The sequence below is a fragment of the Hippocampus guttulatus genome, chromosome 4, assembly GCF_054856545.1.
Source record: "Hippocampus guttulatus isolate MCC_2025c chromosome 4, RoL_Hgut_1.0, whole genome shotgun sequence".
Taxonomy (NCBI): Eukaryota; Metazoa; Chordata; class Actinopteri; order Syngnathiformes; family Syngnathidae; genus Hippocampus; species Hippocampus guttulatus.
In genome coordinates, this window is record NC_141264.1 from 13,653,576 (window position 1) to 13,681,445 (window position 27,870).

A 27,870-nucleotide genomic window follows, 5' to 3' on the forward strand; every position below is an offset into this window, starting at 1 on the left:
CACACGCACACTGTGCTGAATTCAAAGCAGAGTGCTTTGAGCTGAGGAATTGAAACCGAGAGTATGGTCCAACAGTCCACCTCAATCCGCCTGCTGGGAGCCCTTTTCGGTAAGACGCATGAGAAACTCCTAATAAGATTAGCTTGTGTTTTGACAGAAATGAGAAAGATGTTTAATGCTTGAGAGAGATTCGATACTGTATATGATGTTATGCGATATGATGACAAAGGCTACATCACAGGAGGGGAAGGGTCGTTTATACTCGAAAAAATTAACCTTTTTGGTATCCCCTATAATAACGTTGACATTTTGTGGAACAGTTTGGTCTGGAGCTTTCATATGATAGTGGAGATCGTGGCTCAACTGACGTCGTCAAACAGTAGCTCCATGAAGATCATTATTGGGATGTTTACATAAGAAGCATACATTGAACTAAGAATTGCTTATCTGTAATCATATCACATTAAAGCGATTGCAGTTTGTTGTTTGTTCCGTGTAATTGCAAGACGGTATATGTTGCACCTTGAGCAAAGACCGATAAAGCATCGGAATTTCTGCCGAAGTTTAAATTGCGATACAACAGAACTTTTTCTCTAAAGTCGTATCTAACTGCCCCCGAGAAGAATAATTCAAATTAAAATGTATGTACCTTAATAACCACAGCACGCATGTCGTCAGTAAATCTTGTGTGACCACAGTTCAGGAAGCAGGAAAGGATATTTGTTGGCATGGGAGGTTTTTTGCTATTCTAATACCCCGTGATGAATGATAATCTGCATTACATTCACAAATGCGCAAAAATTCTGTATTCTTTTCTTTTACTTTGGCTTTTTTGGTGACGCTTTATCTGAAATAACAACAAATCCCAAGAGTGAATGTGAAGAGAACCAAAATGGAATAAGAGGAATATTATACACCAAAAGTTATGTGAAGAAATTGTGTCATGAAGCTTGCGCAGTGGTATGAGTTGCCATTTGTGGGGCAGCAAAATATGTGAAAATGCTACTTAAAAATAGCCCTCCACCTTCATACATGGTTTTTCAAAAAATATACATAATTTTAAATTGGAATGTCTGTGTCCTATTCAAACACACATAGTTTTTAAAACCTATATCACAATACAGATGCCGCACGGGACACATTTGTTTTCTTTTCTTTTTTTGGTGTGCCGCCGACAAATGTGCTTTCGAGTTGGTGTAGTTTGATTGAATTTCCTCAAAAATGCGGTGTTGCAGCACATAATAACAAACAAATCGCCTTTCACTTTCAATGTCATTCTTCAACAAAAAAGTGAAAACGGTTGATTGCATTGCTTCAGTCAACATGGCCAGCAGTTGAGATTTGGGATACAAATGACTCTCTGTCTTCAAAGATCAACCTTGCTGTTGTGCCATATGTTTGAAATGATTTCTGACATATTCTTTAGGTTAACGGAACTTTGGTTACTCAAAGATGTAATAAACAAACTTTTTTTAAGTGTATATCAAATTCCATAACAATGTATAACACATGGTGACTTTGACTTACAAATTTCAATCACTCCCACATGTCAAGTTTCTGGAAAATCTGACTACAGCGGCACGGTGGGGGACTGATAGCACATATGCCTCACAGTGCAGAGGGCGTGGGTTCAAATCGGGCCCTGCACTTTCTGTGTGGAGTCTGCATGTTCTCCCCATGCCTCCGTGGGTTTTCTACGGGTACTTCAGAAAAAAATATGCACGGTAGGTTAATTGAACACTTAAAATTGTCCCTAGCTGTGATTGTGAGTGAGATTGTTTGTATTTGTGTGCCCTGCGATTGGCGTGCCACCAATGGCAGTTGGCACAGAATTTGGCACGTCGTGAGGATAAGCGGAACAGGTAATAGATGGATGGAGTTTATCATCTGACTGGAGTGGTTGGACCTTGTTCATAAGGTACCATGTTTGGATTCTCTCAGGTGCTTTTAAGGTCTTCTCCGTTGCCTGAGAGATTGACAAGCAGTCAAGGTTGAGGTTTTCGCGTAATTTGTACATATTATTCTGAAGTACAAAAAAATAAACCCGCAAAAAAAATGCACCTTTGTTTTTAATAGTTCAGTGTAGCACAGAACGGAGGTACTTTTTCGTCTTTTCAACGGTCTCTTATTGCTCGGTGAACTCGTGGAAGGTCAATTATTTGTATACAGCAACCCAATGGATGCTTTGTTTGGTGCTTTTTTTTTATTGTTTAATGGTGGTTACAATTGGGGCTCATTGAACACGTTTGCGCAGAGGGATCGGAATACGCCATGAGAAGGCATGCTCAATTACCACAGTACTTTGTGGTTTTCTATTTGAGTTGATTATATTTCTGCCCGAGACATGTTTAGTATTTATTTCAATTGTTTTATTTATAAATATATATATAGATCTCTCTCTCTCTATATATATATATATATATATATTTGCTTCATTGAGGTAACATTTGAAAATGAAAATGACGACACAAACTTTGCATGTGAAGGGCTCTTTCATATACTGTATATACCGGTATATATTTAAAATTGTACTTGTGAACTGAGATTGTGAAATTGAGCGTGCCAAGCGCTTGTACTGTAGACTCTCTGTACGGAACTCCATTAGGGCCGTTTGCTTGATGGAACTCGTCATCATGGATGCTCACATGCAAACACATGACTGCAGTCAGCAGTTGATGTACAAGTGGACAAAAATACGTCGCACTGAATTAATAATAATACATTTTATTTATAAGCGCCTTTCAAGACACCCTAGGACACTTTACAATAACAAAAAACACAAAACAATACGGGATGAGCAGCGGCAGCCAAAACGCGCCAGCGTTATTACAGTTACAATTGGTACACCTGTTTGCAGTCTGAGAAGTGAAATGTTCTCCTTCAGATAGATAAAACCAAAGCTAACATTTTCAGGACAGTGAATCGAAAAGCTACGCGTGATGTTTTTGGTTGACAAAGAGAGCCATACACTTCTATTGCAGGCTGTTATGTTAATGACCTTAACAACACATCCTTTTATGAACATCAAAAGGCAGATGGGGAAAAAAAAGGATAACAAGGTGCTACTCGCTGAAAGGTATTGAATTTGCTAAATGCTAATCATACCTGATCTAGCTTTGTGGCCTGAGTAGCTTTCTGATCATAATAAAGAAAAGTCGAAATTGTTCACGTCATCATCAGCTTTGAACAAGTTTCTTTTTGTCTTTCAATTACTATTACCCCCTGATAAAAGACCACTTTCATCTCCTGTAATTTCTTGAATGTATACACTCCGGAGAGGGCTTTGTCTCACCACATTTTACAACCAAACACAATTGGCTTCACTCAACAACGCAACCAGGGCGTACCATCCCAACTTTTTTCCAAATTTTTTTTTTGTATGGTTTATATGTTACTTGTCCCTGCTCTCCTTCAAAGTGAGGAACATAATTATTATGTACTATTATTCAGCATCCACAGTTTAACAATTTAAACTGTGGATGCTGAATAACAATTTCCGCCAACGCTAATATCACCTTTATTTGGCGATATCTTTATCAAGTACAGTCATTTCATTCATTCTTTGTGCTCAAAATAATTGCGTTGGTTTTAAAAGGAACCTTAATTCTCTAGCGAGGCGAGACATATGGAAGACTTGTGGAATGTAGTCCAGTGGTCCTAGGGTGCAATAACTGTGTACAGGTGCCACAAGTTTCTTGAGTCCATGCAACACAGATGTGGAACAGTTCTCAGAAACTGTAAACGGGACCATGATAAATCATGTCGATGAAGTGTATGGGAGGGAGATGCTACAAATGGAAAAAAAATTATATAAATGTACATCCTACAAACATTTTTTTGGGATAGCATAAGATTGACTTGATAATAATTACGCTTCTAACATGTCAGATTGCAAGCGCATCCCTTGTGTGAAGTCCTCTTCTGGACACTGCAAAGAATTTCAAATGGGGCTTTGGCTGGCCCAAACTTAATGCACAGTCTTGTTTCATGGCACAGTACCTTGTCAAATTGTAACCACGAAGTTCCACCTTGGTTTCATAAGAACCTAACACATTTTCAAAGAGCTGTTGCATTGTTTGTGTACAATTTGGTCTGTGCTGACTGTTCTTTTTTTTCCTGGCATTTAATATTTCATCATTATTGTTGTCCCTCAGAAACGTGTCGTGTTATGCCGGTCTCCATGCAGGCTCGACATTGCTCACACTCCAAGTAAATGTTACAAGATTGATGAAAAAAGTGAATTTAAATTGAGTCCAGGCAACAATTATTTTCCTGTGGTTGTTTTTTTTTTTTTAAATCAAACATTTGTTAGATATACCTGTACAAAAGCTTCGAGTGCTGGGCTCTTGCAATTCATACAACCCGTAGGGCAGACCTTTCCCCTCTGCCATGTCTGACGTGTGATGAATGTGTAATCTAATCCTTTGTCGTTCAAAGCACGCCAACAAAAGTACATAATGAGAAACACTGCCCAAGGCAGATCACAGTGAGGCTAACCTAGAAGCAAATTGGTGAGGTTTCACGTCACTGCCATGCAGTGCTGCTCACTTGAACACGTTTGTGTTTCAAGCTCGATGAAGATGTTCGGCTATGATCCCAGAAGATTTATTTGAATGGTAGGTAAACGCGATATTAAGAATTGTAAGGCTTGAAAAGTTAGCGATTCATGCACATTGCTGTCAGGAAAGGGCGTTAGAACAGTGGCATAACAACCACCACTGTGCATGTCCGTCTCATATTACGGAGTCTCTCAACACTTTCAAAGTACATTTCATTTGGGTTTACGGTGAGTTGCCAGGTTAAGACTTGAGAAGGGAAGGATTCCGCATCAGGGAAAACTCCCACGATAACCTTATTTTATAAATCGCACTTGCGTTTTTCCTTGTCATCATGCATTTAATTTAGTCTTGATACCTGGTCAATATTTTTGTTTGAAAATTTTGTGTAGAAAAAAAGCTTGTGTGCGGAAACACAGGAGAATGACCAAGTCAAGTCGTCGCATATCAACTCAGACTAGGGATCATGTCATTTTGTAACTAGAAATAGTTTCCTTTTTTTGTCTACCTTTAAAGTTATAGAAAATAACTGACTTGTTTTGGTAGATGCTCCTTGTTGCAAACAGCCTTTTTGTTACAGTAAAATATTTTGCCAATATTTCTCCCGTCATGATCGATCTGTACATCATACAAAACGATGGTGTGCCAATTGAGATGACTATACAATGTGCAAATGTGGCTATGCTATGCCGCCTAAAAAAACGGGTGCGACAAAATCTTTGCTGGTGCGACCAACTTTTTCAGTTGGTTGCACCGTTGCTACCAGGGCAAAAGATAGTGTCGAGCCCTGCTTAAAATCATTAATGATTAAAATGACACATACGTAAATTATAAAAAGATAATCATTTGAGATTTGCACTCGGAAATAATTTTTGAGGGGCACAGGAATTCCACCGCTATTTTGGGAGGTAGAGAAATGTTTTTCATATTTGGTTTCATCTTAGCCAAGCCATTTGGATCTTTGCCCACATTTCTTCGCAGAGACAGAGATAATAGTATTCAAGACTGGCGGTTCTCCTTGTTTTCTGTGAAATTGGATTTCCTCCTCACCCTCCTTGAAGCAGAGAAAAAAAATGCCTTTGGTATTTGCGATGCACCAGATGCATTTTGGGGGTGAATCCTGTAGTCGTCCACCTTTTCAAAGCGTTTCAAAGCAAAATTGGTTTTGTGTCCCCCAAACTCTCACCTAAATACTGACATGGACAAATACCCACCAAGCCACTGTGAAGCCAACATTAAAAAAAGTATTGGTTTAAGATGCTACTTGTGGTATATGTTGTCATGAGGAAATTAAATTAAAATAAAAACTTTTTAAAAATTACACCGTAATCAGTCACATTCAAATGACATTCGCAAAATTAGAGTGTGTGTCCCCACAAATAGGGAAGATATCGCTCTACATCCACTGTACAAGATGAAACATTCCCTGCTGCTTCATTAGGCGATCGTTCACGCTTTTTCCGTCCCCCTTATGCACCGAAACACTTACCTGGTTACAATTTTTGATAGCAACTTCACAAATCTTGCATCCATTGAACTTAACAATATCAGTAATGACAAGCGCCAGGCTACCCTCCAATATGTTTGGCAAACGAAATCATCGTTATGGAACTTGGCCGGGGATGATGGATGGGTGTTAAGATAAGAAAAAAGATAAGAAAACCTTTATTAGTCTCGCAATGGAGAAATTCCCAATTCACAGCAGCAAAGTTATGAAAGGAAGAAGTAGAACAACAAAATATAGGAGCTGCTGGAAAGGCAGCCACTCTCGCGGCGCCATTTTGAAGTCAAAATAACAAAAATAACACAACACAACACATTGGACACAGACAGTCGTGCAATCTTCACCACTTTTCTGCATACACTTTGTTGTCTGAAGCAGTTCTAGATGAAAGAGGAGAGGATTAAAGTGTCCTTTCACCAGTGGATCAGAGATGTCATGCTGAAAATGTGCACACGCCTGCTACAAGCTAAGTTTTGAAAGCAAACACGAAGCTGTAGCGTCCATTGACGAAAAGAGATGAGTTCACTTCTCCTGTCCCACGTAATCCGCTTCAAACTCCAAGCCGCGACTCCCAGTTCCAAATCCGCATCGGCGCTCCACGCTAACGCTCCTTTCTTCTCATCGTCGGCTCCTCAAGACTTACATCCATCCAGCCGCAGACCGTTCAACAGCACCGATCTCGCCGCTGAACAAAGCGGGGCTGTGAAAAATGCTGCCCATTACAGGCGCAAGACACAAGCGCCCCGGGACTGTCCAGCAACGACAGTCAAATGGTGCAGACATTCCTCCCAGTCAAAAACAGTGCTGGTATACCCATGCTGCCGAGAAGGCGCAACCACCGAGCACAGAGTCTCCTCCTTGATGAATGTCGTGGCCAAAAAATGCTGAAAAAAGTCCACATCAGATCCACACGACGTAACAACAAACACAAAGTGACAAAACAAACACAAAAACAACAAAAAAAAGCAAGGCTCATGAGAGCGCTTGCTGACGGCTGCCTACTCGGGCGCCATCTTGACTTCAAAGATGTTGACCCTTTGTTTAGCATTTTTTTTCTTACTGCAGCGTAGCCAAGTGAGGAACACATCAGTGTGCTTTTCAGGACTTTTTTGGTTGTCATTGTCATAGTAATTGTTGCTTTTGTTCAACCTATGTTGTTCATCCATCCGTCTATCAGTTTTCTGAACCGCTTATTCACACAAGAGTCGCCTATCCCACATACTTGAGCGGTAGGAGGGGGTACACCCCGAACTGGCCGCCAGCCAATTTAGTCTTTAGCCATCAATACATTTCAGATATGTTCAATGATTCCACTGTGTCTGTGGTATTGTCTCTACTCAATCATTTCCAGTGACATGACGGCACAGAATGTAACATGCATCACATGTTTTGTATTGCAATATTTAATGGTTGTACAAACAACTAAACAGTGAAACAAAGTATGGTGTGTGTGGGTGATGTAAATAAACCCCCCCCCCCCCCCCGAAGGTATTTGATGATAAATGAGTTGTTTGAACCAATGATTCTGGGAGTGCAATCTTTCTTTAGAGATATGAATACACAATGCGATGTTTTGAATGTTGGCCAGCCTGTGATTTCTGTTCTGTGTTTTGGATCGAGGGGTATGAAAAATGAAATCAAGGTTCTGAAACGAGTGTCAAGATATTTTTTTTTCTGGACTGTCACATTCTGCAGTGCATTGCAATGAACTTGTTTATGGTTCTTTTATTATGTCTTGACATGGGGTGGAGGGGTTGTGACAAACGTCATGTTCTCATGTTCTGTGACTTTAAGTACTATGCTGCAGCACCGAAAAGGAGAGCTGTAGTGTTGTTGTGTTTTTTAAACATACACTTTATAAATGCTTTTAACACTCTCAACAAATACAGACACGTCTCTGTCGCACAACATGCCTTCTCTTTTCCCGTTCGACTCCAGAGGCGTTCATAGACCTCCTCCGAAAACATAAATTAACGATAACTTCAATGACACTAAGAAAATCGAAAATAATGCACCAAAACAGAAAATCCAGCGGAGAAATCACAAAATACATTCTATGGGGGGTGTTTGTGAACACACAACAAAGGAATAAATAACAGACAATTCTGAAATCGTCCAGTCTCCTTCATTTATATCTGAGTTTTGAATGCAACACTCAGAGAGAGAGAGAGAGGGAGAGAGGGAGTAACACAAGTTTACTGTGTAACATCTACCGTCAACTTTGGAAGACGTTACAATGTATTTTCAAAATATCCTTTATTACAGCCAGGCACAAAGTGTCAATGTGAGCGAGATAGCGCTCCTAATTACATTTCAAGTTGTTACACTTGACAGACCAGTTGAACACATTCAACATAGATTACAAAACCCACAAATATATTCTAGTTTACCTGACTGTCATCTGCATGGAATGATCGAGTTAAAATGCACTTGAATTTTTTTGTTTCGTTTTTAAACTCGATTGGCGGCACGGTAGGATGCAACCGTTTTTTTCTTGAAAGAAGCAGTGATCGGAGTGGGAGTAAATTCTAAGCCCACATTTTCTACACACTATGAAGACAATAATGAACATTTATAACCACATTTTGAATTTTGTATTGGTAGATTCATTGCCAACCTGGGTGGCACCCGGGATGGCAAGGATTTGTTAAAGGTGGCAGCTGAATCCGTGGATAATCTTTTTTTCGATTAGCAGTTGAAAAACGAAAGAACGAATGATACACGGATTTAGCTCCCCCACTATATGATCAACATGAGTACCTAAAAAAAAAAAATCCAGAAGGATGGACATTGAATAAGACGGTGTGTTGAATTTGCTCAATTTTATTTCATCAAGTGGTTGCAAGAAATAAAATCACATTTTTCAGTGTACACATGGTCTTGATTGAGTGTTTAAGTTAATGGAAAATTGAAACTGATCCACATCTGTATTCCAGAGATCTTTGGAACTGTGTCCTTACTATTTCCAGAACCAGAACTAAACAAAGTGAAGCATCATAGTACGTATAATATAAATCGGAACTAAAAACTTTGGTCTCTCCTGCTTTCACATGAATCAAAGATATTGGCCATAATTTCCTGATGAGCAAATCATTTGAGATTATGGGGCAATGAAGGTGTGGAAGAAAGACACCATGCCGTATCAATATCCCACCGTTATATACTTAGTTGGAACAATGTAGTATGGCAACTGAACTCGGACTCAAGTCCATCTGCCTGATGAGTAGATTTTGCACCTCATTAAGAGACATTAAATTGCACAACTGAGACTCAAACGCCGAGACAAGCATAAAAAAAAATGTAGAAGAAGAAACACCGAGACGTTTCCATCAAAGCTTCGGCGGGGTGACGGCACCTAATGCGGGTAGTCATAGGTCGGGGGAAGCTCTGTGCTGCATACGGAGCAGCAACAACTTCCGTTGGCTACTAGCGCCACAAAAAAATTAAAAAATATATATATATACTGTATATATATTGAAGTTGCTCCGATATCAGTAATCATTGCCTGCGAGGCGAGGAATAAGCTACATTTCTGAAAAGTATCATACTCATGAAGAAATGGCAAGGGAAAAAAAATGGAGAAGCCATGCTAAATGATAAGCTAACCTTAGACTGACATGTTTCACGCGTTTAACACTGCAATTAAGTCCTTGGGTGATCGTTACACTTCATGACGTCTTGCTGGAACAGCGTTAAAGCGGAGAACATCCAACTTGGAAACTGAGTTTTGACTTACTTTTGAGGTCTGCAAAACACATGTTCACAAAACACACATTTGTTCAGTCATTGTGTTGTTATATTTTAATGTTTAGTAAAATCACGACTTCAATTCCCAGAGATTAACCTAAAGAAAATGCTCCACAGTTAGAAAGTTTCCCCTTAAATGATTCACAAAATTGCTCCGCCAAGGGAAAGAAAAAAAAAATCTAGCCTTGAAGCATGATACACCTTTTCTCAGAGCACATGCTGACGTTCTCCTGAGTCCAATATCAGCACATTTTACAACACTCCACATGATGCTTACACCCCCCCCCCCCCCCAAAAAAAAACCCCCCTCTGCAATAACATTAAGCTCCCCCCTCTCAGCGCAAACACCGTGAGAGCCAGGCCTGGACATTTTTAGCACACTAGGACTCCACTCGGTAACTTAACATGCTCCCACAATTTATGGCTGGTTTGCTGTGGTTCCGCAATGCTTGTTCCATCCATGTGCTTGTCTTGTTGACAGTCACGAAGAAGTTGGATCAATGTAGAAGGAATGACTTTCTCACCGGAACTGAATCTTGAAAGAATCGGGTTTGAATGGAAACCACCTCTTCTTGCTATGTAGCGCACTCGAGTTTGAATATGTTGACACATGACCAAACAAAATATCACACAGAAAAGGAAGACAAATTAGAATTGGATCAAAAGATTCAAAACACCTTGAAAGGGTGCTCGTTTGAAACCACCCTAAGCGATCAATGGTCTGACTCTGACCTACGTGGACAAATGTCAGTCAAGGCACTTTGATTGACCGCTTGGTTGCATTACTAAAGCAAGGGGGTTGGCAAAGTAAGAAGACATCTATTCTGGTGTGCAGTAAGCACTTTCCTCAGGATCCAACTCCTCGTGGGGAATCGTTTTGGTTAAGTGTCTTTGGGTTTGAATGGAGTGCAAAGTGCAAAGGGCATAATAACCCTTTGCACTTTGCCAGCACACTGAACAAGGTTTTGTCAAATTCTGACAGTGTTGCTATTCCCGCTGAGATCAAGCAAACAGTGTAATGCATCTTTTATTTATGTAGCGCTTTCACAACAGCTGCAGCTGTGACACGGTGCTTCACAGATATAAAATGTCAAATATTTTTACAGGGATAGCATAACCCTCTCGTGGTGTAGTGAGTGTTATTTTCCAATCAAAGGAATAAACAGCACACAGAGAGGGAATAACTCTGCATCAGAATTGATTCCCTTGCCTTGCTTGCGAGTGAGCACCGTAACAATGTTGGAAATAAACATCATCACGGTGTCTCTTTTTAAGTCATGAAGCAATCTAAATATTTACTGGTACATCACTTGTCGTCGCATGACTCAGTGGTAGAGTGGTTGTTTCCCAACCCGGCGGGCGGTTGGTGGTTTGATCCCCTGGCCATTGCAACCATCTTGAAGTGTCCTTGAGCAAGAATATCACGATGAAAGCTCAAAAAGAAAGAACTATACAAGTGATAGCCCATTTAAGCTTCTCTGTACTCTTACTTGTACCTGAACAACCGCACACCACCTTGCACAGACGCTCAATCACAGGCCATTCTGCTGTAAAGATGGAGAAAGTTCGAGGCATTACAGCCTGCTTCAAAATGTCATAACTTCCTTTATTTATTATTTATGATCCTAATTATTGACATATTGACAGCATTTAAACACAGTTTTGTTACTTTATTCCCTCTCTTTCCGGTGCCATTGGTCTGGGGTGGAGGGAAATGATTTTAATTGTGTTGCATCTATTTTATGGACCATCTGGCGTTGAGAAAAAAAATTACTTCCCAGTTACGGAGAGCAGAAGGAATAAAAATATTTTCTACTGCGCATACACACGAGTTTAATCAGCAAATAATAGCTCGAGCGTGAGTGCACACTGTCCCACCATGTCTCGAAAGCAGATTACCAATGCATGAAGTCACCACTGGCTGATTTAACTATATCTGTTAGGAGATTCTCTTCCTGTGTAGAGTTTGCCTGTTGCAGCTTTTTCCAGTATGAGAATGGTGTTAGAATTTTTGGTTTGCTGTTATCTGTCTTGTGTTGCTCATTTTCGGTTCATCAAAATAGCTCGTAACTTCATTTCTGTGCCAGCACATGTCTAGTGTAGGATGTTTGGGGCAGTGTTGTGCTTCTCTGAGGGTTCATACGGATGGAGTTGCCTCTCCCCATACTGTAGTCTGCACTCAGCGTAAAAAAAAAAAAAAAGCGCATCCTCATCTTCGTGCCGGGGCAGTGGTCAAGTTCAGCGTGTTTGTGGATTCAGTAAATGCCATCTGCAAATTTAATGCACGGTCTTGCGGGTGCAAGGCAGTCTCCAATTACCCACGTCACATGCACGGCCCGCCACATCATCCGCCAGGGGAGATATTGCAGTTTACATGCCATTGTCATGAACGGACTCTAGTGAGTCTCTTATGTTTCCGCGATGTCAAGTCCTGGTGCGCTTTGACCTCCCTGATTTTGATGGAAACGAGGAGAGTGTGCTTTGATTAGCCGGCAACTTTTTATGTCTCTCTTATTAAGTAATAGCAGCGTGGTGGTTGGGGTTGATGCCATTGCATTTGTATTTTTTGGTTCAATATTGCTTTTAATGTGTTCGCTATGATCACATGGAATTGTGACGTTTATTTATTTCTTCTTTCAAGTTTTAAAAAATTGCATTTGTTTTGCCTGTGAGTATTGCTGATTGTGAGTGCAGCTTCTCGACATTGAAACTTGTATATGAATATATGTATAAAAATATCTGGTGCTAACAATGTTAAGTGAATGGCCAACACATTAAACTGTGCCGAGCATTGAGAGAAAGTGTGCAAAGGCATTATCGACAGACATATTGCTGGCCACCATAATAACTGACGTTTTAAATTGACTGAACGATCTTCGTGAATATATCTGATAACTGTAAACAGTGTGAAAGACTGTGATTGAATGTAGACTGTGAAATATAAATATATCCAATAAAAACCCAAATTGTAAGAGTCGCGACACGCTCCACCACGCGACTCATGTGAAGATATGCGGTCCGGATAATGGATGGACCTTTTTGCATAGGGTCTCCAAGTCTGGTCCTCGTAAGTCCCTGTCCAGCTTGTTTTATATGCAATCTTGTTCCAACACACTTTATTCAAAGGATCAGCTCATCAGCAAGCTTTGCACAAGCGTGATAATGATCCTGAACATTTGAGTCAGGTGTCTTGGAATTGAGTTACATATAAAACAGGCTGGACAGGGGCTTACGAGCACCTGACTTGGAGATCCTTGTCCTACAAGAACTGAGTTAGTGCTCAACTTGAATCAATGTTATTCATGAGACATGCATAAAACTTCCCAGTGAATGCATAAGATTAAGATATCCTTTATTTGTCCCACACTGGGGAAATTTACAGTCTCCAGCAGCAAAATTGGGGGGTAGAAAGAAGAAAAACAAAGTGTTTGTATTCACAAAAATAAATGTTTCAGTTTCAATGCACACAGTTCAATTAAGGGCAATATAAATATAGATATAGATAAGGTGGCTGTGCTATTTACAATTGTTTTTCAGGACTGATTGACTTGAATTTGTACGTGAGAGTGTGTGCCTGTGTGAGCGCCTGCATACGCATGTGGGGGGGTGACTAAACCTCATGCTACCCCTTGGCCAGTTCAGTTCAATTGTTTCGATCCGCCTCTGTGTCTCTAATTGATTTCATGGCGTAAAAGATATGCAAGCGTTCTTCCCTCTATTCACGCTCACATTTGCACCCATGGAAATTTGTATTGAATAAAATCGTTGAACACAATTGTTTTGTAATAACTTTTGTGATTGGCATTCTGCGAGGGGCTGAACACCCCAAAGGTTGATATTCGTAATTTTCCTCGTGTTCACATTGTTGTTGTTCATTTTGTCCCCATAGGGCTGTTTCTGCTCATGCCTGTACTGATGGCACCAACGCCGCCAAGCATGTGCACTCCCTTGAGGACGCTTGATGACAGTCTGAGCCACAGGCGACGCTACATGGTAAGAGAATGATGGCATGTTTAGCGCCGTGCCGCATGAACTTGAGAGCTGAAGAATGCTGCGCAGCTGAGGTGGTCAGGTCATAGTTGTGTAAAATGGATTGAAGATTCAACTTGATGCATTTTTTTCAGTCATCAATCGTGTGTTGTTTTGGTCATTTTGTCCAATTCGAAGACTTGCCCATCAGTTATTTTTGACAACAATCACAAGGAAGATCAAAAATAGCAATTTTCACCGTGTGAGTCAAATGACTCCAGAGGAAATGCAGCTGCCTGAGACAAATGAAGATGAAAAACTATTGGTTCTGTGGACTGTGTGTGGATTGTGAGTGCAAATGGTTGTTTGTCGATGCGTGTCCTGCGACTGGTTTTCAACCAGTCCAGCGTGCTAGGGGGTCTTCAGAATTGATATATTTTAGAATAATAGGCCTTGCGACACCACTGTTACAATACAATACAATACATGCTAATTTATATAGCGCTTTCACAACAGCAGCAGCTGTCACAAAGCGCTTTGTTCTTAAACTTGCTCAATTCAGTTAAACCACTTACTAGATCCTATGGTGAAAGTGGTCAGGACAGAAAATAGAGAACATATGACAGATTTTTCCGTAATCTCCAATGTGGTCTGAATGATTACTTACTCATTTGCTCGGGATCCAGACGTTTTGCAGAAATACATTTTTCCAATAATACTTCATGTTTTAAAATATTCTTTTTCACCAAATAGTGACACATGATGCACACAACACTGGCAGGAGCACACATATGGACAGAATACAGGCTCTACGTATCTTCATCATCTTTAATTTTGAATTTGTGCCTGCTCGTAAGACTTCACACTTGATCTGCGAGACTGTTTGTGAGGTGGCCTCAGTAGGTGCTGCTTCTTTTGGTTAGCGCTGACCGTCTCCTCATCCTCCTTCCACCTCTGTGTACCCTCTGCCCGTCTCAGCACGATGGGACGCAGAGTTTTCAGCCGCTCTACCCCCAAACTCTGGAACTCACTGCCACCCAACATCCGTAATATTGATTCTCTTCCCACATTCAAATCCCATCTCAAAACCCACCTACCGGTATTCAAAATCGCATACTCAATTTAAATTCATCTATTTATAATTTTATTCGTGGTTTTATTGTTTGCGCTTGATTGTAAAGTGTCCTCGAGTGTTTTGAAAGGTGCTTATAAATAAAATGTATAATTATTATTATTATTATTAATTATTATTATTCATGTGGGTTCAGTAACCTGCCATTCTTTAATTTCAGAGTCCAGTAAATAGGGATGATCTTTATTGTCTCGAATTCGCGATATGAACATTTAAGATATTCATAGGCGATGATATAAGTCATGTGACCTTGCCATACGTGTGTTGCATGTAAATCACTCTTCAATGCACCACATTCCACCTTCCAAGTTTGGCATTGGTTGACAGTAAAAAAAAAAACCAGTAGATAACAATCGAGACTGCACATGTGCAATAAATCTATTTCCGTGTTCGCTGTCAAGTGGATATGGGTGGTACACACATACCTTTAATGTCTTTTGGGACATTACCTGACCATATTTATCATTTTAAAATTACCAGTGGCTAAAATACAAGAGCTTGATGAAAAGTCAATGTAACACTTTGTATGGGGTGAGTGGTTAACTTTTTTTTCTTCAAAGCGTACAACACATCCATCGACATTTTGAACCACTTATCCTTAATACGATCGTGCATGGACAAATTGGTACATAACAACACACGCGTTGATGCGGGGCAGCTGGTAAGCATGTCCGCTTAACACTGCAGAGGTCTGGGGTTCGATTCCAGGCTCCTGCCGTCCTGCGTGGAGTTTGTATGTTCACTCCGTGCCTGTGTGGGTTTTCTCCGGGGACTCTAGTTTTCCTCCCACATTTACCCCACCTCAAAAAAAGAAAAGAAACATGCATGGCAGGTCAAGGGAAAACGTGAATTTGTGAATTTCATTATTTTTAATATATTGCTGAGTTTGTTAAATGTTGATGGCTGTCAGCAAGTTCCAATTAAAAAAACAAAACACTTTGCACATCATTTTGGATTATTTTGCCTTTTCACTGAACCCATAGTGATTATCACATTGTTATTGAGATATCTGGCAAAATGATAGGAATATTACATTTTAGTCATATCAGTCAGCTAGCGGTAAATATTATCTTCCAATTTAAGGTAAAGTGAGTGTCTATTCCTTGACGTGTGGGGGGGGCATTTGTTTCAAGTGGCTAACACACCCGTTGAGTAGAGAGACACAGTGTCACAATTCTTGGAGGAATTATAACAGTTTGAGACCAGTCATTGAAACCAGACTTGGTTCTTTGAACACACTGAATGTTTTAATTCGATTTGTAGAAAATGCGTTCAAGAACAGATGTCTTCATATTTGCACAGTTTACTTTGTTGTCTGCTCCCCACTGTACACCAAGACATTCTGTCACTGCTCTGAAATGTGACTCTGTCTTGGTTTGTGGATGTGAGGCATCCAACCGGCAGCCGCTCTTCAGTTTATGACAAACTCCTTAGTTGAATGTAAAAGTAAAAACGAGGAGAGGAAACACGAGGAATCCGCGGTTGAGCTGGGGCTTTAATCATCACGAGTACAATGAGTGGATGGGAATATTTGCAACGTTGTGGAACAGTGGTTCTGAGCACTTTTTCACTGATTTTCGGGCAAGTACCACTTTAACCGCCGCGAAGCATTTTTGGATGAAAAAACAAACAAACAAACAAAAAATAGAGTGCTGTGCCATCAGTGTCTGATTTATTCAACTCTGCAATTCCATTTGTAGTTGTATCTCGATTTGCAGTAAATATATATGACAAAAAAGAATTATACGTACATAAAGATACACTCGCCTCCCTTGTGTGTGGACAGCGTGGGATCTGCTCCCAGTCAGTGACAGTGCGGATATGGGTGCGAATGGTTGTTTGTCTCAATGTGTGGCCTGTAACTGGCAGGCGACCAATTCATGGGGTCGTAAGCCTTCTGCCCGAAGTCAACTGGGTTAGGCTCCAGCACACCCGCGTGTCCCTTTTCAGGGTAAGCGGTGTAGAAATTAGATGGATGAATGGATAAGGTATCATCCATTGGGATCATAGTACAGATTTGTCAAATCATTATCTTAATTTTACAAACCCAATTCCAATGAAGTTGGGACATTTGTTTGAACATAAAAAAACTAAATACAATGCTATGCAAATCATGTTCAACCTTTATTTAATCCTTTCATACACCCTGTAACCAGTCCAATGTACTAACTGTCCTGAAATGGGTTAATTGAATGCACTACAAAGACAGGATATTTAATGTTCAAACTCATAAACGTTATTATTTTTACCAAATAATTATTCATTTTATGGCTGCAACTTGTTCCAAAAATATTTTTATAAATTACAAACTTTATTTGTGTTGCAGAAGCACAATTTCCCCATCAACTACACTGTCAGGATTCATCACGAGGAAGTTTTTAAACTATCAAACATCAGCAAAATGGTAAGTGTGTTAATATTGCTACTTGAATCAATATTTCATTTCAGTTTGTTTCTTTCTGGTGAACAGTGCTCAGCTCCTCTTCCTCTTTTAGAAGCTACGGATGGACAACTTGGAAGAACTTCACCTTCAGAGGATGTGGTTCCTTGTTAACCACAGTGTGTTGAAAAGGGTAAGCACTCATTTGTTGTCTTGATAGTCCTCGGCTTCTGCGAAGAGTACGATTTTTTTTCCTTCTGTCTTTCTGTACCAAGTATCCGCCACGGACTGATAGGGGACCACTATTTCTAAAATGCTGCATAGTACTGTGTCAGCCCTGTTGTGTATTTTTAATGACATCCTTCTGGGTAATGACACTGTAGACCAGTGGTCCTCAACTAGAAATGCTGAAGGTCCACTTTTTTTTTTTTAATAAGACCAAGGTCATGCACGGCGGTCATGGGGAGCAGGGCTATATGCCCATTTAGTATGGTCAAGCCAAGCTTATACAAATCAACACTCCTCACAACCAACCAATAATGGGGTGCATGAAAATAACAATTATTCACTTTGCCAGTACACAGCAAATAATGAGAGGTATTGTGTTGAGGCACAGGAACTCTTTTATTTTGTTAAGTTGTGCCTGCTTAATAATAGAAATAGCCCTTTTAGGGAAATAAGTCATTTTACTTTAACTTTGTTAAACAGTAGTTGTCTTTTTTTCCCTTAATTTAACAAAAACAAAACAAAATACAAATTTTACCAAAATAAATACTAAACATGAAAACAAAAATATCCTTTTCATTTGTACAATTCCCCTTTTCATATCCCCTCTGAAATCACTTAAAAAATATATCAGAAGAGGAGTTAAGAACCATTTTAAATACTAACACAAGGGAGCACAGGAATGTGCAGTGCTGTTCTTCCACTAAAGGTGAATGCAATGTCTGAGGCATGCAAATATTATTTGAGGACGCCATTGTGATGTTCATTTACCATGTTGCGGTGTTCTGCTGTTAAACAGCTGCAAAGATCCCCGGGTAGACGGGAGCAAAACTGCACACAATCGAACCACACCGCGATTCGTCTTGTCTAATTGTCTGTGTGCGGCTCTCCTGGGCTGAAGCTGTGAGCACACTGTGGCGTCCCGCATGCGTCTGTTTCCTGACACAATCACCCATTTTGAATGCGTGTGTATTGGGATAGACGCGTGCTGACGCTTATGTATGGGCACACCTTAAGTTCAGAGGAGCCAATCAGCGCATCGCTATCGCCGACATGCCCTGCTCAGCCAGGGTCTCCAGTTAGTCAAACATTATACACACACAGTCGCGCTGCTGCGGTCCTCTGCATTACATCTGTTAGTGCACGCAAAGAATACAAGGGATAATTTTAACAAGCGATCGCGGTAATGCGCAGATTATAGTCCAAAAATATAAAATGTATAACGTAAAAATCACTTTATAATTTATTATTTTATACAATTTGCCGAGGGTCCGGACAGAGGAGGTCCGGACAGAGGATGTCGGCGGACCGGTCGTGGATCGCGGTCCGCCAGTTGAGGAAGACTGCTGTAGACTATGTTTGCCTTACTCGCTCATTTGCAGCACCAGATGGGCAATTGTGGTAGCGCTCTAGCGTGGTTCGGTCCTACTTGGCAGACAGAACTTTTTGTGTTAGCGTTGGTTGGTTTGCTCCATTGTATGGTGTTTCACATGGTTCAATTTTGGGGCCCCTGCTGTTTTCATTCCATTTTCTTCCCCTGAGTTCCATCTTAAGAAAACCTGGCATTTCTTTTCACTGCTCTGCAAACAGGCTGCCACAAATGATTATTTTGCCCATCGACTAATCACCAGCAGTACCGGAAGTGACAATTAGTCAACTAATCTGATCATAGGTATATTTCGGCATATTGCAACAGCATGCTGGTGCTCTTATGTAACCATAATTAACTTATAGCCTAAATCTTTAAAGGTATGTACACATTTATAAAGGACACTTAAGATGATACGTCATTCAACTTCGATTCAACTTTGCAGCTTTTACCAGCATTCCTGACGTATTTATACATGATGGAGCAACTAAAAATAAAGGTGATGCTTAAAGTTGTTTTTAGCTGTAAACGTTTAGTGCATTTTAAAAAGGAACTAAAAACTATACATAATGCAGAGTTGCACTAATATTATAAAATTACAAAAAGAAATACTTGTACCGTATTTTCCGCACTATTAGGCACTTCGGAGTATAAAGCGCAACTTCAAAGAATGGCATATTTTAAAACTGTTTTCATTTATAGGGCACACCGCATTATAAGGCGCATAAAATAGAAGCTACAATAGTAGCTGTGGTTGTGTTATGCATCCACTAGATGGAGCAACGCCAAAGGGAATACAATACAATACAATACAATACAATATAGCTTTATTTGTATAGAGCTTTCCCAACCGCTGCAGCTGGAACACTTTACAGAAGATTTATAGTACTACGTCCAAGAAATCAGAATATTTATCTATATACAGGTATAAGGCACATCGGATTATAAGGCGCACTTTTGAGAAAATCGAGTGGTTTTAGGTGTGCCTTATAGTGCAGAAAATATGGTAAATATGTATAATTTTTCTTGAGCACTTTTTTTTCTTTAATGTAGAAGGTAGTGAATCCATCTATCTACCCATTATCTAAGCCACTTGTCCATACGGGGGTCGCAGGCAAGCTGGAGCCTATCCCAGGTATCTTTATACAGTGGGTCGAGTACACCCTGAACTGGTTGGGAGCCAATTGCAGGGCACACATGGACAAGACACCATTCGCGCTCACAATCACCAGAAGTTGTGCAAGTTTAAATCATAAATAACAGCACTAAGTGGAAGTGCTGTGTGCTGTGACTCAAACATTTTGATGAATAGATGTATACTTTATTCTGCCCCTGGGAGAAATTGGACCCCCCCCCCCCGCCCCCCAGCTGCAGTTTTCACAAAAAAACCCCAAAAAACAATAGACGAGAAAGTCAAGGCACAAACAAAAGCAGCATTGAGAGGGACTCATGGAAAAGTAACAACTCTCAGCAGTGAGAAAAGGAGACAGAGATGTTGTGATGTTGCTGTAAGGCCATGGCAAGTAATAAATCAAGTAGTCCAGTTCACCACAACAGTATTGATCCAGCAAGTAATTTATTATTATACAGTTGTAATTTCCCAAAATGATCATGTTGACATCTCTGGGATATTTTTCTGCATTTGGCTCAATATTATTTTTATGATGATTGTTGCCTGCCGTTCAGCAAAGATCACATGTCTTTTGGATACCAGGACTCCTCAAGTTGCCAACTCATTTAATCGGAGCAATTCAGGCTGCTGAAAACACTGATTCACAATGTTATGACGTTATAATGATTATGACATTTCTTTGTTTTCATTTTCCCCTCATTTATGAGTCAGGGTAGTGACTTTGTTGAACATGATTGTCTACATTAAAAAAAAAAAATCACAAGTGCCCTATAATTAATTCATCTCCAGTTAATCTGTGAAAAGCAAGTACCTTCAGTACCTTTTAAATTTTGTGTTTATTTGTGTATTAATGTTATTTAAGCAGTTCACGTGTATTGTGCATGGATGGTAATGTCACTGTAGTTGGAGGAGCGAAGTATACGATGCAGTTGGTGGAAGATAGCATGTGAACAGGATTATGAATTTGTTCCGACTATGATGCTGTGTAGCAATGTTCAAGTTAGCTGCATAATAATTTAGAACAAATGGTAAAATAGGGCAGCACGGAGCTTGGCTGGTTAACACGTCCACCTCACAGTGCAGAGGTCATGGGTTCGATTCCTGGCCCCTGCCTTCCTGTGTGGAGTTTGCGTGGTCTCTTTGTGCCTGTGTAGGTATTATCTGGGTACTCCACTTTCATCCCACTTTCCAAAAAACATGTACAGTTGGTTAATTGAACACTCTAAATTGTCCTTAGGTGTGATTTTGAGTGTGAATGGTTGTTTATGTATGTGTGCCTCACGATTGGCTGTCAACTAGGTCAGGGTGTGGTACTGCTGGGATGGGCTCCAGCCCACCCGCAACCCTCGTGAGGATAAAGCAGTCCAGAAAATAGATGGATCGTAAAATAAATATAAAAAAAATAATCCTGCCACATGATGCCCATTTCTGCCTTCTCCCACAAGAGTGCAAGCCAAGAACCAGCCCTAGGAGAGAATGGGGCAACGTGAGATATTAGATAATGTGAGACACCCCCTACGTCGAGCCAACAAATCAAATTTGTGGTTATGTGACCACAATGTGATTTGGCAGCTATAATGTAAGTGTGGTGTTGAAATGAATCACATTCAACCACATCCAAATTAATTGCATGCATTGATTACTAGTCCTAGAACCTGGGTAAATCTGCTCTGAAAACCGAGTCACCGACTACACGACCTGGCAGCGTTTGGAAATTATAGATTTTTATTATATTATATTATTATTTATTATAAAGGTTAGTCAGCCTAAAGATTAAGTGCATGATGATTGATGGAATACCATGTTTTTAATGCGAGCTCCCAAATTTAATGAAAAGTCAGTGTGAAGGTTATCTTCGTAGTAATGACTGTGAATAGTCGTTGAATACTGGACATTGCGTTAGGCAGCAATGTTTTGCACACCAACCATCTGTTCTTTTATTTAGTTAATCTAGTTTGCCACTAACTACAGTACTGCAAAGTGAGCAATTGACTACCAGAAAAGTCTGGTAGGCAGTCAGGGAGCACTGGTTGGAAGCGGAAAAGATACACTCGGAGTGTTGGGGTTATTTACCTATCTCACACACATCCATAAAGCAGTTTTCCCAGACACTGCCTGACCAACCATCTTTGCTTATATGTAGTTAATCTAGTTTGCGAGTGGCCATTGTAAATTGGGCAGTTGACTGTACTCAGAAAGTTTGCTGGCCTATCAAGTAACACGAGCTGACCACAAGAAAGAGTGCAAAAGTGGTGCAGGGGTTAGTTACCCAACTCCCACATGTCCATGAAACAGTTTTCCTGGACACCCTCCACTGACTACAAGTCAAATGAAGAGAGAACAACCTGACGGTCCACTGAGAAGATGGACCAAATAGAATGGCTAATGAATGTAACTGCACGGTCGAACGATCAAAGGACCCGAGGAGTATGCAGTTGGTAGGCCTAGGTCACAACTTACTTGGGCATCAAAATCCACCAGGTGAAGACTAAAAGCAACAACGGTACTGCAGCAACTAATTAGACACGCAGAGGAATTGTAGCTAGCACCACATTGCTCTCGATCCCACCATTGCATCTGGAGAGGGGGAAGACCCATCTGCCCAGGATGAAACACCACAACACACACAGATGGTGTCATGTATTATATCATAGCTCACAGAAGGTCCAAGCACGTTTGACCACAGCTTCCTGTTGGTAAAAATTAAAGTCTGGTGCTGCTGGTTCCTCTTGTACGAATCCCTGATGTGGCCACTGAATCTGCGTAACATTACATTGCCAACAGCCATGAAGCTGGATGCAAAAACCAACAATTACATTCGGAAGTAGCTGGGCCTGAAAACGGCCCTCTTTGGAAGAAACACCCTGAAGCTTCCACTGAAATCGATCAGCGCTGGCTATAAGCTGCAGAAGGCGAGGCTGGTGTTGAGTCACTGGATTCTGATGTCCATAACGCCAAAGCCCAGACTTGTACTGTACGGAAGTGTAACGTCGCAAGCCGTCAACCAGTCCAGTGATAGCCTCAAGCACCAAGAGATCTTAGGAATGCAGAATCGGTGAAGGGCTGATCATGCCAAAGATGTGGACCAAAGCCACAGAGATGGAGAAGAAAGACCTGGTGGCTTCAGAAGTTGATAAGAATGCAATTAAGATCAGAGCTGTGTGCCAGCGGCAACAAGGGAGCTGGACTACCGGAGGAGCCTCGGTGAAAAGTGCAGATGTGGGCAGATGAAGCCCGCCAGTTCTGCAGCTCTCTGAACTTATTAAGCTTGCCGCAAAATAAATTGAAATAATGAATGTATGAAAAGTCATTTGAAAAGCACCTTCAGACATCAGATGTCAGGAATTAAAAGACAAGGATTAACAAAACATAAAAGCACAAAAAACAAAACTTAGACTCTAACACTGACACATCCAGATGACAACAAAGAGGTCTGTTTTTAATACACTCATTAACAAATCCAAGCTCCCCACCTCTCTTAGATGAAAGATAAGTTGACTGTTTTTAACTGCTATTTGTAATTGAACCTACTAATTTTGAAACATACTGATTAGTTATTACAGGTAAAACTGAAGTGTAGTTAATGGCACGAGTACCTCAGCACTCAATACAGTTTTCCTCCATTACCCATGATTTTAAATCTTACTTATCAATTAAATAACCCTTTTCGAAAGGGAAAGTGGCAGAAAGTTTTTTTGCTTGTTTGTTCATTTTTTTTATGCCCTCGTTTTAATGTGTTACTGTATTGTCGAATGTCACTGTTTAATCTCAATCGAAATGATCAACCCTCACCATCTATCGGTCTCATCTATTGTGGCAGTGACAACCTGAAAACAAACAAAAATCAAGCTAGCTGCATGTGTGTTTGCGCAGAGTATCAATATGTCTGAAAGTTTTATGATAGCTCAAATATGTTGAAATGTTTTTTTGCATGTCTGAAAATAGTGTCCTAAATCCAAATTAAATTAAATATCCAGATAATACGAGTCATGCCAGACAGACATCCTTCACGTCCCTACACTACAGAGTTGGAGAGACGTCTGCAAGATGCCGAGGGAGTCTTCGTGCAGTCGTATCCTCCAGAGGTAAGGCAGCGGTCATGCTTGTCTACCATGTCTCTATTAAGTGGCTACTTGAAGAAATTTAACACATAATTGAGTTTTTCTCGGAATGCAAGGCTCTGAGGGCATTTGGGAGCTCAGGCATGTCACATTGATCCTATTTATGATTATTTCCAATGAATAGAAGAATAAGCCCACAGGGTAATCAGGGTCGGATCGTCATTATCAGGAGATAAAAACTGGCCTTTTTTATAATTTGATTAGGATTGGAGTGTAGTATAGGCGAGGTTGTAAAAGGAATTTGTTCAGGGTAATGGGACTGAGGATGATTTATGTCTCGCAAAAACTGATACGTGATGTACAGTATATGTGCGCCTGTGACTTTTCAAGTCACAGACCATGAAAGAGTACTATGCTTACATGGAAAAGATTTTTTTTTAAAAATAGTGTTGTACAGTTGGAAGCAAAACGTTCTGAATGTTAAACATACAGGAGAAGCATCAATCTCAGAACAGCAGCATCTCTTTGTCCAAAGATGTCTGACACTGTATATTGCTGTTGGAGTAACATGTCACAAAAATATTAAATGAAGTCAATCTCACATTCCATTGCATGTTACACACAAATCGGCCCCAAAGAACGGGACATGCATGGCGTCTAACCAACATGCTTGCTAACAAAGCTAACGCAACAGTCAACATCTGCGCTTGACACAAAAAGTTCATCATACTTACAGATATGCTCGCTGAGATTTTGTATTAAGTCAACAGCAACAGGACAAAGGGGAACAAATTAGTATCATCAAAAGTGCCATCGCTGATCAGATTATCATCTTCCAAGGCAGAAATCTCGCATCAACAAGCATGATCTAAGAAAAATAAAGAATTAACTTAAAAAAAGAAAAAAAGAATAGGCAATGGAAAATATCCTGGTGACAGCATGAAAATGGACTTCGTAGTCTACTGAGCGATCTAGTGAGTACCAGTACTCAAATTAAGATAGCTGCTGGTGCTATTATCCTGTGTGTTTATGTTTGTTTGTTTGTTTGTTTTTTTAAATGAATGTATTCCCGCTTCCATGTTTCTTGTTCCTTGGTCAAGTCTCTTATTGATTGAGTCTTCCATTTCACCTGAGAGCACAGGATAATCCAAAAGGATAATCTGACGTTTGTTGTTTTTGGTCAGGAATGAGCAAGATTGGGACAAAAACAGCCTTATTTTTATGCGTGTTGCAAGCCTAAGCAAAACACTCGCAGGACATATGATCTCCTCTCATCCTGTGATGCTGGTTGAAATGAGGTCGAAAGACTAGTGAGGTGCATTGATGGCTCATACCACGTACAATGAAGGTTTGGAAGCTGAGCCCATATTTCGAAATAATTTGTTCGACATGTCTGTTTATTGATTTGCTGGCTTGATGTGAAGACATTCATTGCAATGACAAAATCCTTTGTGCATTGTGTTTACATAAGCGTTGATTTACTGTAATCTCTATTGACCAGTGTATTCTCCTGCTATTGTATTAGGTTATTCTTGGAACATTCCTCAAATAATTCCTTCCTTGTATTATTTGGTAATAATTCTCAGTAATAGATGAGCCTGATCAGTTTTCAATCAGTAATTATTTCAGTGACCCAAGACTGCTGTTCATAAGACCAAGCTTGACCTCAAATAAGTGCAGTTTTACGTACTTTAAACATAACTTCTCGAAATGTGGTCATTATTTTTTGATGCAGTTTCTGTGCTCTCAAATGTAACCGCTCATCGAGATAAGCAGTTAGGCTATTGCGACAGCTCATGATGCAAACACGTGCATTAAATTTGCCCTCAAATAACATTTTCATTTAATCTGATCTAATGAAAATAATGTCGCTGACTGTTTTGCAAATCACTTAATTAGTCATGATTGAGCCCCATGCGTATGTTTTTATTTAGTTTGTCAAATGTTCAGTTGCAGAAAAAGGGGAGCATTTTTATATGAGGCGTCAAAATACGAGCTTGTAATGCAGATCTGTTTCTCATGAGATATTCCGAACCAGGAATGACCAAAAGCTACGTGTTTGTGTACAGGTGTTCCAGCAGGAACTTCCAGATGCAATCCAAGACATTTGGGATTGTTTAACAGAAGAGTCAGACAAAGTGCCAGAGTCCAGCTGGAGATTTGCTTCTCCAAAATCCCTTTTGGACAATTTCTGTCACACAATGCATTGCCTCTTCCGTGAATGCTTTGCCACCACAGAAACACAGCAGGACCGTGAGTAGCCCACCAGGAACAATTTACAATTCAATGTCAATGCTCTTTCACCTTTTCATGTTTGCCCCTTCGTGCCTGTGTAGTTATACCATTTTTAATTTTCAAATGCTAACTATGCTAATGAGAGAGAGAGAGAGAGAGAAAGAGATTGTCAGTATGCCCTTGACTCTTCCAGAAAATAAACTATTCAGGAATTCCACTTACTGTTTACAAAAAGTGCAAAAGAGTAAAACCATTACCGCAACAGTGCCATTTCAAACACTGGCTAAAATCATAATACTGTACAGTACCTTCTTTGTAGCGCAGCATTGACTCTGTCCTGACAGGGCCAACACTGCCAAAACAGTTTTGTGGTGTTCTCGCGTGGCTTGTTTAGATCACTGGCGACTAGCTGTTTGCAAACTGAATCTGCTCAATCCATGGATGCGTGCTTCTAAAATTTGTATAATGAGCATGTATTATCCAGAAAAACATGTTTTCTATATCAACAGAGAGGGTTGTGTGGATTGCTCAACTATGTTATTCCAAAATAAAAAACACTGATGAGATGATAATGAGACGGGAAAGCTGCAATATTGTGAGAAGCTCACACATGAAGTTTTGTGAGACTTTAGAGGCATATTTTGCCTGATAATTTTACAACTTCAGGTATTCAACTCCTCACGTTCCACAGGTTAACAGTCACAAATGCAAACAGACTGTTTTCATTTGAGCAATAAATAGAACAATTTGAATTTCACAAATAATTTTGGTTTTATTTTTATTTTTTCAGAATCTGATTCCTTCCATTGTCAGAAAGGCGGGAAGAAAACCCTCAGGGCAAAAAGCTGAGAGGAGGTCAGTGGGGTCCCTCGTCATCCGGAATAGCTTGACCTTGAGGGATCTTGAAGGACAATCCACTTCCACAATAATTCTTTTCACAAAGCCTGCTGGATAATGTGATATATATCATTTTGCCCTAATATGTTCATGTTAACATAAATCTAAGTAAATGCATAATCCTTACATGACCTAAATTATTTGCTAAAACAAAGCCTTTTCTGGAATGGAGGACTTGCCGCAACCTGCCTTGTCCACACACCGAAGGGTGAAGCTGAAGTCTGGAGGAAAATGTTTTCCCAGCCATCTGCCTTGAAAAGCCCACCGCGTGCTCTTGAAAATGTGCCTGCTTGGTTCATGTCAAATGAGTCTATGCTTCACATTGCATTGATGATATGACTTTGTTCCACAACCATACCGTTGTACTCTGCTTCCCAGGGCCACTTTTGGTGACTGCAATGTCTGTGAACTTTATCTCTCAAGACTGGCTATTATTAATCCCCCTAAAGCATATTTGGCTATCTTAGGTTTTTATTACATTTTGTTCCAAGTGTTATTCATGTACAGTATTTTGCTCGAAATATTTGCCATGCACAGAAAGATGTGGGTACTTTGGCAAAAAGATCATAAATCTTTCCTTTCATGTTTGACTGTACACTTACTTTGCGTCAGAAGAGGCGTGACAGACATGATTTCAAGAGAATATGCACAAAAATGGTAAAT

General features: G+C 40.2%; 1 protein-coding gene across 1 annotated transcript; it reads left to right on the forward strand.

Annotated features, from left to right (window-relative positions):
- il34 (interleukin 34) lies at positions 1-27,870 on the forward strand. Its single transcript, XM_086109250.1, has 7 exons — positions 1-109; positions 13,697-13,800; positions 17,235-17,312; positions 17,404-17,481; positions 23,992-24,099; positions 26,145-26,328; positions 27,101-27,870. Exons 1-7 carry the CDS (start codon positions 64-66, stop codon positions 27,157-27,159), a joined length of 657 nt encoding a protein of 218 aa, XP_085965376.1. The 5' UTR covers positions 1-63; the 3' UTR covers positions 27,160-27,870.